Here is a 16016-nt window from a genome sequence, read left to right on the forward strand (position 1 = left end):
TCCTCACAAGTCAAACCCATCGTGAGTACTCCGTACATATGCCGCACTGACGCCGTCGGACAAGTTGGTCCGCCGTCGGATAAAGTCATGGTCGCTGTTAGAGACGCGGCACGACAAGCCACTCGGCGATTTCCTCCTCCGCGCCCAAGTGTCGACCAGCGCGATGGACCCTGTAGACGAATTCAAACTGGCGGCGGCGCTCTTCATCTGGGCGCTGGCGCTCGTGGGCGGCATTGCGCCGCTGCTGAGCAGCCAGCGCGTGAGCAAGCGCGCCAGCAGCGTGCTCAACATGGTGGCGGCGGGCATCTTCCTGGCCAGCTCGTGCATGCACCTGCTGCCGGACGCGCAGAACAACGCGGCGCTCACCGAGTGGGGCTGCGAGCACACGGCCGAGGTCTTCCTGGCCGTGCGCACGCGCTACGACGGCGACAGCAAACGCTGTTTCAAGTGGGCCAACTTCTTCTACGGCTGCGGCTTCCTCATGGTGCTGCTCATCGAGGTGCTCGCGCACGCGCTGCAGCGGCACTACGGCAAAGTGCATGGACACGGGCACGCGCACGGCACAGAGCAGGAGCGGGACGCGCTGCTCGCCATTGAGATCACGCGTGCCGCTGAAGTGAACACCCTGCCCAAGGCGAACGGCCACTCGCATGGCCACAACAATGGCCACTCGCACGGCCAGGTCGAGACGGGAGCGTACGGCACCCAGGGCGAAGCGACGGAGCTGACGGTGCACGGCGAAGCCGACAAGGAAGAGCCGCACTCGCACATCCACGGCATCGTCAAGGGCAACCCCATTCTGGCGCTGGTGGTGTTCATCGCTCTGTCCTTCCACTCGGTGATGGAAGGCATGGGCATGGGCGCTTCGAGCACGCCTGCGTGGGACATTCTCGTTGCCATCTTGGCGCACAAATCGCTGGCGGCCTTCGCGCTGGCGCTCGAGTTCCTGCACCACAACGTCTCGCGGAAGCAGCTGCTCTCGTCGGTGGCCGTCTTCTCGCTCATGACGCCGACAGGAATCCTGTTCGGCCGGCTGCTGGTAGATACGAACAACGCGACGCCTGCGGGCGGTGTGTGCGCCGCGTTCGCTGGCGGCACCTTCCTGTTCGTCGCCATCATGGAGATCATCCCGCAGGAGCTGCAGGACCCGCGGTACCAGTTGGAGAAGTGCTCTGCTCTGCTCGCGGGCTACGGCGCCATGGGTATGCTCTCCCTCTGGACTTAAACAAACACAACCACTGTTCACTATTGTATTCTCGAAGACAAAAGCCTCGACCATTTCGTAGGGCAATCAAGAGCCCGTAAAGCGACTCGCCTGGTGCGACGGCATTGCAGAAATTCACTGATAACGTTAGTAAAAGAAGTTAATGAGAGAAAACTTACTGAAGTAGCTAAACCACGCCTCACAATCGCATTCTCTTCTCTCTCGAGCTTGAGCGGGTCTGGAATTCATTGCAACAACTCCACACCGCAATGCGCTTCTACAGCCACCACCACAGCCAGCAGACACACAGCCGTGCTGCATCTCTCGAAGCTCGCGCCGCCGTCGTCTCTGCTTATCTGCCGTACTTCTGGAACTCCCACTCGCGGTTGTCCAGCGGGCACACCTGGCGAGTCTTGAGCCACCGCGAGATGCAGTGAAAGTGGAAGGCGTGGTCTGCAGCAATTCGCAACAGAGGATAATAAAACACAGTAAAAGTTAGATAAATCGCTAGCTATCAACCCAGACCCAAGTCCGCAGCGGCACGTACTGCAGACGCCCCAGGCCACTGTGCACTCCTCGCTGGTGGCCGACGCCTGGTTGGCCTGGCACTCGATGCACAGGTCCATGATGTGGTTGCGGCAGATGGCGCAGTTGTCCACCACGATGTCTGCGCAGCAGATATCAACAATAATAATGAGCGGGAATAATCGCGTGAAAGATCTTGAGCTGGCCGGAGGCGGACGCACCCCAGGACCACAGAGCCACGGCGTTCCACTTCTTGATCTCAAAGCGTTTCTCCTCGCTGGAGGCCGCAGCCGGCGCCACCTCCGCCTTCACCTCCTCGCTCTTCATCTCCTCGTCCATCGCGACTGCGTGTGCTGTAGCTGCCTCTAGCCCTGGTCGACCGATAGTGAATGGTTTCTTCCCCTTGCGCCAGATATTTCGTACTTAATTGATAAATCTCGTTTAGGTACGAAACGATTGTGGTACAGTGTACCGAGGTGTCAGTCATGTTGAAGTGACGCACAAGTTCCTGTTCGTGTGTTCATGCTACGACTGTGTGTTCCTACCACGCGACTCACTAGCTCGCCGCTGCGTCCTGCATCCAATGCAGGCGAACTAACTGCTCACCGAGTAGTTCAGCAGCGACGGATCGATCTTCTGGCCCTTGGAGCGGCGCTTGCCTCGCTTGTTGGACGAGCCCGTCTCGGACGCACGCTGCTGGGCGTCCTGGTGCACCGGGGACTTCTTGCCGCTGTGCTGCGTCTTCTTCCGCTGGATGAACTCGGTCGCGAACGCCGACACACGCGGCGTCGAGCCCAGGTACGCCGCAAGGTACTCGCGAACCTCGCCTGGGTCCTCTACTGACGCGCAGTATTCCAGCAGCGTCACGTTGGCGTTGCTGTCGATAGTCTTCAGCTGCTTCAGGGCCCACGTCATAAACTCTGACGACACGTTGTTGGATCCGAACGCATTCAAAGTGCCCACTTGAGCACTGCTGGACGCTTCCTTTCCGGCGGACTGTGCTGCTCCAAAGTTCCAGAAGGATGCGTCGCTCTCGGCCTTCGGGGGGAGTGGCTTTGAAGCGCCGTTGGTGGCACGAATCTGCTGGCGGCTCTTCAATACGGATGCAGGCACGGGACCCAATACTGACCGAGACGGTTTGGGAATCGCGGCAGCAGCAACCTTGTTGCCCGCCACGATGTTCATCCAGTGAGAACTGGTTGGCGCATTCTCGTTGGCCTTTGCCCGTTCCTGAGCCAGACGCTCTTCTTCGGCCAAAATATCACGCATTGACTTTGAGGTGGTGCTCTTCGGTACAGTGGCGGGAGTGCCCCACGGACTTGCCGCGGGCGCGGCAGGAGCTGGGGCCGGAGCCGGGGTTGGTGCTGGAGCTGGCGTTGGCTTGGCAGCCGGAGCTGGTGGCGTCGGTGCCGCTGCCGGCGCGGCAGGCACAGCTGCGGAATCCACGCCCAGCATCATTTTCAACTGCGCTCCCATTTGTGCGAGATTGGTCGTGTCAGACTTAGCATCGCCCATCTTGCTGAGCATTTCACGCTGCTCTTCCTGCTGGATATCCTTGAGCGACTTGGAGTTGTTTGTTGCAGCAGACGCCGGCTTGGTACCCCACGCGTTCGTCTCACTCTTGACAGCCGTCATCTTCTTTTCGTTCTTTTTGACAGGTGTCAAATCACTCTCACTTTCACCAGCCTTCTTCGCCGACTTCACAGGCGATGCATCGTTGGGCTGTTCTTGCTGCGTACTAGTCTGACTGTTAATTTTGTTCGGTGAATCGCGAGCTTCCTGAACAGCACGACGCTTTTCTTCGTTCTGAATATCGTGCAGCGTTGGTGACGGACGCTCTGGAGACTTCGGCGCAGCTCCCCAGGCATCAACGACGGGAGCAGCAGGGGGGCTTTTAGGGGCAGAGGGCTGGGTGGCCTCCGGTGCCATGGGACTCGCTGGTCGGCCATGTTGCAATTCACCAAGCGAGCTAGTAGCGTTTTCTAAACCAGACATCTCCGGTGCAGCATTGGGCCAGAACGCCTGGTCACGTCGTTCGTCGTTGAGGAACATCGCGTTTTGAGCGATAGGCTGCGGGTTCTGTAGGTTTAGCTGATGCTGAGTGCGGTAATCCGACTGGAACTGAATCTGCATCCCATCTGAGCGGAAGTTGTCGTTTGCAGCGATGTTGCTCTCTTGATTGCCTCCAAATATGCCCAGTGCGCTCATAATACCTTCGCGCTGGCTTCGTTGCCACGAACTTTGTTGCTGGAGGAGCATTTGCTGTTGTTGTTGCTGCTGCTGTTGCTGCTGCTGTCGCTGCTGCTCTTGCTGATGTTGAAGCATTTGCTGCTGCTGATATAACTGCGATTGCTGTTGCTGACGCACAATCTCAAGACGTTGCATCTCCATTCGGATCTTCTCCTCTTGAATCATTCTCTGTTGTTGTTGTTGCTGAAGCTGCATCATTTGTTGCTGCTGCTGTTGCTGCTGCTGACGTTGCAACTCTAATAAGCGCTGCTGCTCACTTTGGCGGGGGTCCATATGCATTCCCCCAATAGCGTTCATACGCGTTGGTGGGGCTGCGAAAGGCATTTGACCGGGGCCAAATTGACTAGCCAGGGCACCAAAATTGCCCTCGCGACCAAAACGAATCGGTAGATGCGGCTTGAAGTAACCAGCCTCGAACCATTCACGCATCTCCGCCGTTTTAAACGGACCCTGTTGCAGTCCCTGGGGGTCCAAATAAAACCATTCGTCCTCCACTTCCAAACGCAACGACGATAGGCCTGGGAATCCTTCGTCAGCAGGCATCTGCGGTAGTGAGAAGCTGCTCTTCTCTTCGAGCACAAGCTGTTCGCGAGGAGGTTCCAGCGCATCGAACAAGCCTCCTCCACTCGATTGGCGGCCCAGCAGATTTGCCGTGTGGTCTCCCAATGGACCATTCGCGCCGTTTGCATTCTGCTCCTCCTCCGGAGTAGAATCATCCCATTGCACTTCTTCATTGTCACTATCTTCGAATTGCCCCGCAGCTGCAGCGTCCTCCAATTTCTTGTCAAAGGCATCCAAGTCATCTTTCATCTCATCCTGACCGATAAAAAAGCCGCGTCGGCACCGAGCGCAGCATAAGATCAGTTATTGTACGCCGAGAAGCGATCCGCTGCACACCACGACTTACCGGGTCGATCTTCGGTCCCCGGAGCTCCTCCCTCATTGCATCCATCTCTCGTCGGAACTTCTCTGCAGCCTCTGCCATACTTGACAGGTCCTGCTCAGCCACACGCAACACGTTAGCCACCACACCACCACCACCTCCGCCCAAGTCTCACGCCACCGCACCATTTCATTGCTATCCGCGCCGGGCTCCAGCACATCGTCCCACACATCGTCCCCATGAGACGCCTCAGTGATCTTGGCGCCGCGCTCCCACGTCGAGTCCTTCTCGTTGTGTCGGTGGTGGTCCTCCCTCTGCTGCTTGGCGCCGTCCGCGTCTTCGCCGCGCGCGCCGCGCTCCTGGTGCCCGCGCGAGCCCTGCGCTCCTCCAGAGGACGCGTTGCCCCGTCCACGGCCGCGGCCGCGATTGCGGTTGAGCGACCACTGCTTGTAGATCTCCTCGTAGTCGAAGGGCAGCGTGCTGACGGGCGGCAGACTGTGCTCCGAGGCCACCGTCGTGTCCGGCGGGAAGGCGGGCGCCTCGGCCGTTGTGAAGTGCAGCGCCAGCAGCTCCTCCTTGGAGTAGCGCAGCACCTTGCTCTTGCGGCGCTCGCCGCGGTGGTCGTCGCCGCCCGTGGCCGCGTCTTTGAAGGACGTGGGGCCGCCCGCGCCCGCCGCGGCCGACGACACGAAGCCCTCGCCGTCCTTGGACCACTGCGGGCGGTAGGCGGAGCCCTCGGACTCGGTGCGGCCGCGGCCCTTCATGGCGAACATTGTGCGCGGGCGCAGCGAGATGTTGCTGCTGCTGTTGCTGCTGTTGCTGTTGCTGGCGCTGCTGCTGGAGGCGGCGCCGTTGGCGGGGCCCGCGGGCGGCTTCTTGGCCGCGTCGCCCGCCTGCTGCTGCTGCTGTTTCTTGCGGTGCTTGGTGGTCTTGGTGACGAAGTCGTCGTCATTGCTGGGGCTGCTCATGGCTGCGGCCGTGCGTGTGCGTGCGTCTCGCTCTCTGTTGTTGCTGGTTGCTCCTTTCTTTGGGGTGAGCTGGCCCTGGGGGGAGCCTGTAGGCGGCGGTGCCGCAGACCCGCCTAAGTACGAGTTGAAAGATTTTAGGCTGCAGGAGATCAGCACCCCTAATTAGGGGTGAACACGTCTGCGGCATGAGCGGCGCCGGCCTGCGCAACTGGCGGTGCGTGTGCGCGCCCTAGAGGTCTTCTCGCTGCTGTTCTTGCGTGTCCAGCATTCTTACCGTGTTGTGTTGCATGGGGGGAACGCTCCGCTCGTGACTCCATTGCAGAGGTGAGATCATCCAGCCCAAAGCCGCTGCGCCCGATGGTGAAGGCGGTAGAGCGCCGAGTGCTGGCGACTCCCAGCGCGATGCAAGTTCTAGCACAGCCGCAGCGAAGGCTACGGGCAGGAATAAGGTGGTAGCATCACCTGAGCGTAAGAAGGTGCTGCGCAAAGACGAGTTCGGTCGCGACGTGGAGGTCGTCGTTGAGGAGAAGGAGACGCACCGCAAGACGTCCAAGAGCGAGCGCAAGGAGGACAGGAAGAAGGACCGCAAGCACAAGCACAAACATAAGCACAAGAAGCACGAGCATCGGCGCGACAATAGCCGTGAGAGATCCAGGTCGCAGAGTCTGCAGGGCCGGTTGGTCGGCACGCCGCCGCCGCCAGACCCGTTCCGCCCGCAGGTGGGTGTCTGTCGTTGCAGAGTTGACGGTAGTGGTTCGGTGCTAACAGAGAGGCTTCCTGTTGCGAATCTGTCGTGCAAATAGCTGGATGAAGGTCGGGGCGGGCATCTCCGACGGCGTCGCGAGGACAGGAACCGGGAACGCAGTCGAAGTCGGGGCCGTAGCAGACGCAGCAGGAGCCGTTCCCACCATCGCGATCGAAGTCGAACCAGGGACTTGAGAATTCCACGCAGCAGTGATCGCCACAGACACCACCATCGGGACTCTTCCGGGAGCCGTAGTAGAAGCCGAGACCTGAACAGAAGTCGAAGCCCGCCGTCTTCTTCGAGGTTGCGTCGCCGTCGGTCATCGGCCTCTGTTGAGCGTATGTGGACTCATAACGCCTTCGATGATCGCAGTCCGAGTCCACCGCGCGAAGTTGATCCATTCTACCGTCCGGAGCCAGAGGCCTGGGTGTCGCGAGCAGGCGGCGTCTACTTGCCTCGCAAATAGCTTCCGGAAGCGTCGCTCGTTCGAGGTCGTTCACGAGCACTTGGCTGCAAGATGAGTACGCTCCTCCGTGACTGGGATGAAGGTGTGCGAACATGGTTCACAGTACTTCCACTGCGCGTATACTTCAAGGTGTTAGACATTTACCCTTTTCTCATCTTTCTCCATTGTCTTAGGCTCGAAGACCAAGCGCAAAAAGCTTCTCGAGTGGTTCTGCAGCCGCTTTGACCCGACGCATGACGGTGGTTGTCTGCTTGAGAGCGAATGCGGGGCGGATACTGCTCTCTTCCTGCCGCGACTTTTGTCGTGGATGCACAAAACCACTGCTACTGCCGTCAACAATACTGACATGGGCTGCGCCACGCAAAAATCAGGAAAAGTTAAGTGTTTTGCGCTTGCAGAGCAAGTGGCTTGCCTGCACGTGTTCTTTGGGTCAACGAACGCGCACGCATACTATCGTGAGTTCCAGCATGCGGGCGGTTTGTGTTTGGTGCTAAAAATCGTGGCCATACAAGGAATTGATTCCCAGACGCAGAAGCCGCTCGTGTCGACAACAGAACGAGAGACTCTATTTCGTATAATCCTGCGAATCTCCAAGATGAGTCGACAGCGCAAAGAAGAGATAAGCAGTTTAGACGGCGAGTTGGCTTTGATCCACGGAGTTTTGGCTAGCGGGTATATCGATGATTGGAAAACGGAGTCGCGAGTGTGGACATTGTGTAGGGAGGTGCTTCTGGAACAACTCGTGGGCAACCCGAACAGCCTAGATCGAAACCATGAGGCGATTGTATTCATGTTGAGGCACTCGGAAGTGCGCCTCCAGCTTTTTGGAGCCGAGGTACACTGAATTGTTGCTCTCTACTTCTACAGTATATGCTTCACAATGAACTACCAGTCCACTCATTATGCTGTATTTGTAGGTTCTCCGCGAGTTGATCTCAGATACTTCGTTCTCCTACGACCCGGAGTATCGGCGGCGGAAAGAGTACGATCTTGTACCTCTCTGTCTGACCCTCGTTCGATCGACCGATGTTTACCTCCAGCACGAAAGCCTTGAGCTGCTTCATGCCCTTCTGCAGTCACCGCATCTGCAAGTACGTTGAAGTTTACCAGATGGACTTGCACATTTTTGGTGGTAAAAGTCAAGTGACTTGGTAACCGTGCAGGGTGCCATCTGCGAAGCGCTCGTGTATTTGGTCGGACAAAGCGCCAAAGCTCTTGATCCGTACGCTAGCTGGTACTACCGGTAGAATGCTGCCTCTTACTCTCGACTGAAGTGGTTTCGTTTCTGGGTCTTGATTTTTACAGCAGCGTTGAAGAACGCTTTGCCTCTATCGAAGACAGCATGGAATATGAAACTTACGTTCACCTTCGTTCGGCGTTCGTGCATGCATCTCAAGCCGTCAACACTTTGATGCATTCGAACCGTAATTTGTTGCCGATTCTGGTGCGTTGAGTCTTCGGCGCTAATAGCACGTACACCCCATTTTGCTAACTACAGCCGTACAGGTCGACAAGCACGATCTTCTTACGCCACTGTCGTTCGTACTCGTGGTTGATCGACCTCACTCGCTCAAATGGCATGCCGCAGCCATCAGTATTCACTACATCTTTTCTCACCACTACCGGGTAATACAAATGCACACCTCAAACGGCAGCAGCCCGCAATCGACACCACTAACATCTTCGATGTGCCATGCTAGGGGGCAGCTTCGTGTCTAGCGGGGCTTTTTGACGTCCCAGCGGCAGAACTAATCTTATGGAAAGACAAGCGAGGAGATGACGGAGAGCTGCTCGCCGAGTTCCTCTTGGGGGATGATACGCACCAAAGGCATCTCGCGCTACGGTTTTACCAGCGTGGATGGTATCGCGCGCTGTCTCCGAGGAAGCAGTCCGACCAGTCTGGCACCGACCGCATTCTCGACGACATCGAGCACAGTGTCGAGACGGCCGCTCGAGACTACGTTCCCGCGGTGAGCAAGTCCATACCCCTGAACTCCATTCTCTTTAACCAACGTTTTCCGTCGACCTTCCTTGATCCTAGCTGCAAGTGCAAATGCGAGTGGGTGAGAATGCCGACGAGGCCGACGAGCTGGAGACCCTGGAGGCGCAGCGCGAGCACCGCCTGCGCATCCAGCTTCAGAAGCACTTTGCCCAGTTCCGCCACATCTCAGCCGCAGCCAGCAGCATCAAATAAACCTTGAACGGATGCCCCAAAACTAGCAATCTAAGTGAAATTAATACTACGAGACGGCGCAGGCATAGCCAGCGGCCCACCTTGCTCTCCTCTCCTCTTCAGCTCAAGCTCTCCTCGGGCGTGTAGTGGTCCTCGAGGAAGCGCGAGAGCGTCTGCAGCTGCTCAGACACGACCTTGACCTTCTCCCGGCAGATTTCCACGTCCTTTTCGGCGCCGTAGGTGCTGCGCGCGAAGGTGCGGTAGTCCGAGACCAGGTGGATGTGGTTGGCCAGCTCCGTGTGGATCTCCTTGACCAGCTGCAGGAACTCGGTGCAGGCCGCGTTGAAGGCCAGCGACGAGCTCTCCTCGGACGACACGCGCGGCGCCATGAGCGCCATGGCGGTGGCCGCCGTGCGCAGCGCCGTCACCAGTTTCTGGGCGAGCGAAGGAGCGAAGAGGAGGAAAAGGTCAGTCGGCCGGCGGACTTTACGCGCGCGAAACAGCGGCGCCGAATATTTCGGGGCGGTAGACGCACGCACCTTCTCGACGGCGTCCAGCGCCTGCAGCACCGCCACGTGCCTCGAGCTGGACCACGGGTCGCTCACCTCGGAGAAGTGCACGCGGCTGTCGCCCTCGCCCTCCATGCTGCTCGGCTATGCTGTGCGGTGTCGCCTGGGCAAAATCGCGGTTTGTACTTTCACACAAGCGGAAATAGAATACACTTGTGGAGGAGTGTTTTGCCGGGAATGCGGGTTTCGGTACACTGTGCCATTGACCTGATATCGACTAACAGTCTGGCTCATGCTGCTCCTCTACACTATCGCCGGCTGCTGCCGTCGCCTTGCGGCCTTGATATACGTGGGACCCGCCCGCCATCCGCTGCCGCGGCAGCTTCTGGTGCCAAGTCTATCAGATGCATTCGCTCGTTCCTATCGCCACGATGGTCTCCGTGCTCTGCCCGAGACGGCCACCTGCCGCGGCCGAGCTCAACCACTTGGGGCCCGCCCAGATGCGCGTCGCTCGTGGCGGTGCAAGTCTCGGTGCAGCACACGACTAAGCCTATCATCGCGATGAGCACGCGTGCTCTTCGCGTGGTTCAGCAGCGGCACCACCACCGCTGCCGCCGTGCGTGGCGTCCGATTGCAGCCGTGTTGTGGTGATCCAGCGCTGCACGGCTCAGAGCAAGTCAAGGCAACCGTGCGTGCTCGCTTCGCCGCTCGCTGCGTCGTTTCGCTATCGTCCACCCTGCAGAGACGGGCAGCCCTATTCAACGGTACTCAGCCCAACCTTTCGCCAGCAGTTGGCACCCAGCAGCAACACAACACACAAGCTCCACTTTGTCTTTCGCAGTCTATCCCCCAAGTGCGTTGGCTATCCACCCACCCAGACAGACAGACATGGCGTCGGCAGCAGAGCTTATGGCCGAGAACGAGCGCATGGCACGCGAGATCCACGCGCTGCTGAGCGCCAACACGACGCTGCAGAAGGAGGTGCTGGCGCTCGGCTCAGAGCGCGACGAGCTTGAGGCCTCGGGCAGCAGGAAGGTGCAGTCGCTGGCGCAGGAGCTCGAGAGCGTGGACGAGGAGCTGGCCTCCCTGCGCTCGCAGTGCCAGTCCATGACGGAGATCCTCGAGCGCGCAGATGCCGAGAACGAGGTGGACGAGAAGGACGAGCCCGTGCCCGTGCCCGTCAGCCGCCGCCTCTCCACCGCCTTCAACCAGACCGTGCAGCGCGCCAGGACCATGTCCATGCCTCGCCAGCGCCGCTCGTCCACCGTGGACAGGGTCGCGCACGGCCTCACCAAGGCCGCGAGCTACATCATTCCGCCCTCGGACAGACACAGCCCCGACGGCCCGCGCCGCCCCAGGATGAGCAAGGACAGCCCGCCCATCCTGTCCTACGGCAAGGGCTCGACGGACGCCACCAAGAGCCTGCTCTTCTCCACGCACTCGCACTACGGCAACTTCCGCCGACACAGCGGGCCGTACCGAAAGACGCGCGAGCCAGCCAGCGACCCGGTCGTCGTGATCTAACCGGTCTGCATTCGACCCGAAGCAAGCGTCGATCGACAGCCACAAGCTCCTGCATTACAATATTTAACGCCAACTACCATGTCCAGCCTATCCGTCCAGTCTAGCGTCAACCGCTGTGGAGGACCCATTCGTCCAGACTACCACCACCCCGGACTTCGCTGCCCTCCGCTGCTTGCTCTTCCGACGGACAGAAGAGCAACGGGAGGGGAAGTACTAGTTGAAGTTGTTGAGGTGGTATATTACCATTGCCTGTCAGTCATTGTTCAATACAAGTGCGGCTCCATCCCGTGTGCCTGCCTCATACCCTGCCAATTCGTGAGCGTCGAAAGTCATTCTGTATCGGATTCTACTGCATCTGCCAGCAGAGCCTGCTGTGGCAGCGTACCATCATCAAGAGCACGAAGGATGTGTAGGTTGATATGTTTATTACCGGTATGAAAAATCCTAGCACGACTACTTGAGGGAAACACGCATATTCGAAGGGCTGGGGCGACAACACGCTAAACTGCGGGTTCGTGGTGCCTCCCCGGCGCATCTTCGTCTACTTAAGGCGCGTTAGCCGACTTCTGGCGCGCCAGCTTCTGCGCCTTGAGCGAGGCCAGCGTCGGGCGCTCGAACTGGGACTTGCCCAGCTTGCGGTTCACGTAGTACACGCGGCCAGTCGAGCGCGACACCTTGGCCTCCCAGCCCACGGGAAGAGATACTTCCGGCAACGCATCCAGGTTGAACGACTCGCGCACGGGGCGATCCACCGGCTTAGCCGCCGGCTTCACCTTTGCGGTCTTCGAGGTCACAACCGTCGTCGACGCAACGTTGTCGGATGTGGTGGTGGTGGTCGTCGCCGCTTCCTCAGGCTTGCTGTTCGTGCGCTTGCTCCGGGAATCGTACATGCCCTTCACTACCGACATACGGCCCTTCAGAGTCGACATGGCGCCCGTAACACCCACCTCCATGCTCTTCACGATCGTGTTGCGCGTGGTGCCGCTGTTCGTAGGGCTGTCCTCACCGTCAACCTCCGAGACATCGAAGCCATCGCCGTTGTCGCCCTTCTTGTTCGAGTTCCAGAAGCGCGAGCCCACGCTCATACTCGGCATGCGCGGGAAGTGGCGCTCCGACATACGCGCCTCCGATGAACGGCGGTTAAGGTCGTCGGATCCCGTGAGAGAGTCCATCAGCACGGTCTCGCGCGGCTTCTTCTCCTTCTTGGAGCCCAGAGTGCGGAAGATCGACTTCTTCGGGGTCGTCTTCTTCTCAGTTACAACACCCTCCTCGTGAAGCTTGGCGATCTGCTCCGTCAGCTTCTTGTTTTCGGCCTCTAGCTGGGAGATCTTCTTTTCCTTGTCGCGCACGGTGTCCTGCAGCTGGCGGACCTTAACGTGGTTGCCAGCCGACGAGAACTCCTTGTCGCTCTTGAACTTCTCGATCTCCACCTTCAAGCTTTTCATTGTAACCTTCATCTCCTCGTTCTTCTCACGCAGCTTCTTGTTCTCATCCGTGAGAGTCTCGATCATGCCACCAGCGTCGGCCATGACCTCCCTCGAGGCAACGGAAGCGTCCTCCGCCACCAAGCTGCTACGGCGCTGCAGCTGCGCATTCCGCTCCTGCTCCTCCTGCAGAGCCGCCTTCAGCTTTTGCAGCTGGTAAGCCATGTCAGCCTCGCGGCGCTTCTCCTCGAGAGCGGCCAGGTACTTGGGCCGCTGAATTGTCATGCGAACCACAGCCTGCACACGGATGACCATCGAGCGCATCTTAACGTAGCGGTGACGCTTGACGAAACCACGCACATACCGCTGGATGATGACAGCGTTGTGGTTGCTCTTCACATCGGCCGCCACCTTACGGCCTTGAATTCCTCGCCAGTGAGCTTGCGCCTTCACAAGGCCGTTCAGGAACGTGTTGTATCTCCGCATGGCAATCACGCAACGGATCACCGACTGCAACTTGATGATTGCTTCCAGTTGTCGGAGGTACTTGATACGCTGCGTGAAACCAAGCATGATGTTCTGCAGGTACGTCGCCTTGGCGTCCAGGAACTTCTTGCGACGGTCCTCAAGCTCTTCAAGGACGCCAAGCTGGAAGTATACACGAGTCTTACCCATCTGGTACTGCGTGGGCGACTCGAGCTTCAACTTGTCCATAAGCAGCTGGCATTTTTCCGCCGCAGTCTCACCACCACTCGGCACAAACAGCCAGAACTTGTCCAGGATCTCAGTGTGCTGCAATCGGTTCGGGTACGCCGCGCGCGAGATACGAATGGCCTCAATTACACCTGCGCAGCGCAACTGAGACACCACCATGTTCTGGTCCATGACCGTCGCACTCTTGACCGGGTTGGGCTTGATGCAACGCACGTAGTGCACACGCGTCGAGTTGATCGTAGCCATCAGCTCTGTCAGACTCTCCTTGAACTGGGTACCGACGGTCGTGATGGACAGTGCACCGCCACGCTTTCGGCGTCCTCCGGACGCCTCCGGAGCAGCTTCCTTTGGCTCCGGCTTCGGCTCGAAGAGCTTAGCGATGAACGGCTTGGACGAACCGCGCATGAGCTCGGACAGATCAGGCAGCAGCGAATCCTTGTGCTTCTCGAGGAAGCCCACCGAGTCGTACATGACCGGAGCGGCGTAATGCTTGATCAAAAACTCGGTGCGTGATGTGCGGGGGAACTCGATCACGTGCGCCATGTCATCCTTATGCAGGGAAGTAACCTTGGACATGAACGACTCCTCGTTACCCTTAGGACGCATCACTTCTTCGTTCAGCAACGAGATAATACCCATGCGCGACTCAATCACGGTCAACACATCCTGGTTATCCGCGTACTCGATGTGGTCCCAAACAATGCCTTCCTCCTCGTACTCGATCTGCACGGTCTTGAAAACATCCTGGGTGAACTTCTGCTGAAGCTTCTCGTTGGCGTAGTTGATGCAGAACTGCTCGAACGAGTTGTGCTTGAAGTGTTCGAAACCGAAGATATCAAGCACACCCACGTGGTTGGCCATGTTTGCATCATCGGCAAGCGACTGGTTAATCGTGGTCACGAGCCAGTCGAACACATTGGAGTAGATGGCCTTAGCGAGTGCGTCACGGCAGTCCATAGCCAGCTCCTTCTTGAGCGGCACGCTGTAGACGTCGTTTACAGCGCGCATGGTGCGCGAACACAGGGCCGTCTGAAGGGCCTCCCACGTAACACCCAGCATCTGCGTAGCAGAATTCGCGCCGCTGTCGCCCTCCGTGATGAGAGACTTCTCGTCATCCGACGGGTCGGACTGCAGCTGCACCTCACCAAGGTGCAGCACACCAGCCAGCACCTCGAACAGCGGACGCTGGTCATCGCGCGACAGACCCACCAGCTCCAGCGCATCGCGCGTCTTGTTGAAGTGATTGGCGTCCGAGAGCCCCTCGATCTTCTGGGCCGTGTTGTCGCCCGTGTACACGTAGTGCTTGCCCGACTCGAGCTGCAGCTCGGGGGCAATATCGGGGGAGTCCAGCAGCTGGTAGAAGATGTGGTAGTTGCGCTCGGGCGCTTCGTGCTGAATGACACGCGTCTTCTCCAGCAGGTAGGTGCGGCACTTGGCGCCCACGAGCGTGCCGTTCTTGTCGAACTGCAGCTGCGTGAACTTGCCGAATCGACTCGAGTTGTCGTTGCGCACCGTTTTGGCGTTACCGAAGGACTCGAGCAGCGGGTTGACCTCGATAATCCTCTTGATGGTCGAGTTGTTGAGACCGCCGGCGATGGTGGCCAGGTGGTTCATGAGGATCTTGGTGGTCTCCGTCTTGCCGGCGCCGGACTCTCCGCTCACGAGGATGGACTGGTTGCGCTCCGAGCGGCGCATGTTATCGTAGGCGGCCACGGAGGTGGCGTACACGTGCGGGGGCAGCTCCTCCTTGGGCTGGTTGAGGTAGCGCAGGTGCTGCTCCTCCGCGTAGAGGTCTGGCAGCCACTTGTACGGGTTCACGGCGATGCAGATGTCGCCCGTGTACGTGTAGGGCAGCTCGCAGAGGAAGCGCTTCTTGACGTTGTACAGGATGGCGGCCTCGTGCAGGTAGTTGAGCGTGATCATGTCCTCGATGCCCTCGGGCCCGACGTTCTCGTTCTGGTAGGGCAGCGACTCGAGCTGGTGCACGGCCAGCAGCGCCTTGGTCTTCTTGGACAGCATGTCCACGCAGCGCTCCTCGGTCTCGCCGTCGGGCAGTTCCACCTTGCAGTAGATGTTGCGCGTCTTGCCGTCGCCCGAGTTCTCGTCGCGCAGCACCTCGGCCGCGAGCCACACGTGCGTCTCGTCCGGCACGAAGCACTTGGCGCCCACCATCATCTGCAGGTCGCTCATGGCGTCTCCAAATCAGGCAGCGCTCGGGGCGGAGGACGGAGGGCGGAGCGGGTGCGCGGCTTGGGCGAAGGAAAGCGGAATGCCACGACAGCAAGGGGGGCTCTGGCTGGGCAGGATACCGCGCGCGCAACCGGTAAATGGAGCCATGTTCTGATGTGGCAACTCAACTCACGTGGCTTTTGTATCGACTGCGACTTGAAACCCTGATCCAGCAACTACATAGCCCGGACAGGGCAGCTGGGCACGGACAAAACCTCTGCGGCAACGCCGGCTGGGATCGACGGCGCGCGAGGATTTGTGCGCCCCCGCGATGCAAGCAAAGGCTCACAGCCGTGGCGCCGAGCAGTCAGTAACCTATCCGGTATGCGGCATTCAACCGGCGTAATTGCAGTGCGTGCTTCACGTGGCGGCGTATCCCAGACCAAAGCTTCTCACGAAGCA

At 59.1% G+C, this 16016-nt stretch overlaps 7 protein-coding genes across 9 annotated transcripts; 3 read left to right on the plus strand and 4 right to left on the minus strand.

The window, feature by feature from the left end:
* Positions 1-163: 163 nt before the first annotated feature.
* Positions 164-1225, plus strand: IUM83_09322 (Zinc (Zn2)-Iron (Fe2) Permease (ZIP) Family; the record flags this gene model as incomplete). The annotated part of the gene is made up of 1 exon (XM_067933753.1): positions 164-1225. The coding sequence occupies one exon, from the start codon at positions 164-166 to the stop codon at positions 1223-1225; it is 1062 nt and encodes a 353-aa protein (XP_067786589.1).
* A 331-nt stretch (positions 1226-1556) lies between these two features.
* Positions 1557-2068, minus strand: IUM83_09323 (RING-box protein 1A; the record flags this gene model as incomplete). The annotated part of the gene is made up of 3 exons (XM_067933754.1): positions 1557-1657; positions 1752-1871; positions 1951-2068. 3 exons carry the CDS (start codon positions 2066-2068, stop codon positions 1557-1559), a joined length of 339 nt encoding a protein of 112 aa, XP_067786590.1.
* Positions 2069-2323: 255 nt separating this feature from the next.
* Positions 2324-5830, minus strand: IUM83_09324 (PERQ amino acid-rich with GYF domain-containing protein; the record flags this gene model as incomplete). The annotated part of the gene is made up of 4 exons (XM_067933755.1): positions 2324-3867; positions 4237-4795; positions 4887-4976; positions 5048-5830. 4 exons carry the CDS (start codon positions 5828-5830, stop codon positions 2324-2326), a joined length of 2976 nt encoding a protein of 991 aa, XP_067786584.1.
* Positions 5831-6015: 185 nt separating this feature from the next.
* IUM83_09325 (40S ribosomal protein S27) lies at positions 6016-9235 on the plus strand (the record flags this gene model as incomplete). Of its 2 annotated transcripts, none has more annotated exons than XM_067933757.1 (11): positions 6016-6044; positions 6153-6549; positions 6634-6643; positions 7067-7123; positions 7215-7876; positions 7959-8132; positions 8205-8263; positions 8347-8485; positions 8548-8667; positions 8742-9011; positions 9083-9235. In XM_067933757.1, 11 exons carry the CDS (start codon positions 6016-6018, stop codon positions 9233-9235), a joined length of 2070 nt encoding a protein of 689 aa, XP_067786585.1. The 2 variants fall into 2 exon arrangements, with proteins under 2 accessions (XP_067786585.1, XP_067786586.1); XM_067933756.1 differs by having other exon boundaries at positions 8742-9002.
* A 98-nt stretch (positions 9236-9333) lies between these two features.
* IUM83_09326 (mediator of RNA polymerase II transcription subunit 11) lies at positions 9334-9858 on the minus strand (the record flags this gene model as incomplete). The annotated part of the gene is made up of 2 exons (XM_067933758.1): positions 9334-9648; positions 9754-9858. 2 exons carry the CDS (start codon positions 9856-9858, stop codon positions 9334-9336), a joined length of 420 nt encoding a protein of 139 aa, XP_067786587.1.
* A 753-nt stretch (positions 9859-10611) lies between these two features.
* Positions 10612-11247, plus strand: IUM83_09327 (Golgin subfamily A member 4-like; the record flags this gene model as incomplete). Its single annotated transcript, XM_067933759.1, has 1 exon — positions 10612-11247. One exon carries the CDS (start codon positions 10612-10614, stop codon positions 11245-11247), a length of 636 nt encoding a protein of 211 aa, XP_067786588.1.
* A 545-nt stretch (positions 11248-11792) lies between these two features.
* Positions 11793-15575, minus strand: IUM83_09328 (Myosin-like protein; the record flags this gene model as incomplete). 2 transcript variants are annotated; one of them, XM_067933761.1, is made up of 1 exon in its annotated part: positions 11793-15575. In XM_067933761.1, one exon carries the CDS (start codon positions 15573-15575, stop codon positions 11793-11795), a length of 3783 nt encoding a protein of 1260 aa, XP_067786544.1. The 2 variants fall into 2 exon arrangements, with proteins under 2 accessions (XP_067786544.1, XP_067786545.1); XM_067933760.1 differs by having other exon boundaries at positions 11793-14024.
* Between the last annotated feature and the right edge of the window lie 441 nt (positions 15576-16016).

This window comes from Phytophthora cinnamomi, assembly GCF_018691715.1.
Source record: "Phytophthora cinnamomi strain GKB4 chromosome Unknown Contig67, whole genome shotgun sequence".
Lineage (NCBI taxonomy): Eukaryota > Oomycota > Peronosporomycetes > Peronosporales > Peronosporaceae > Phytophthora > Phytophthora cinnamomi.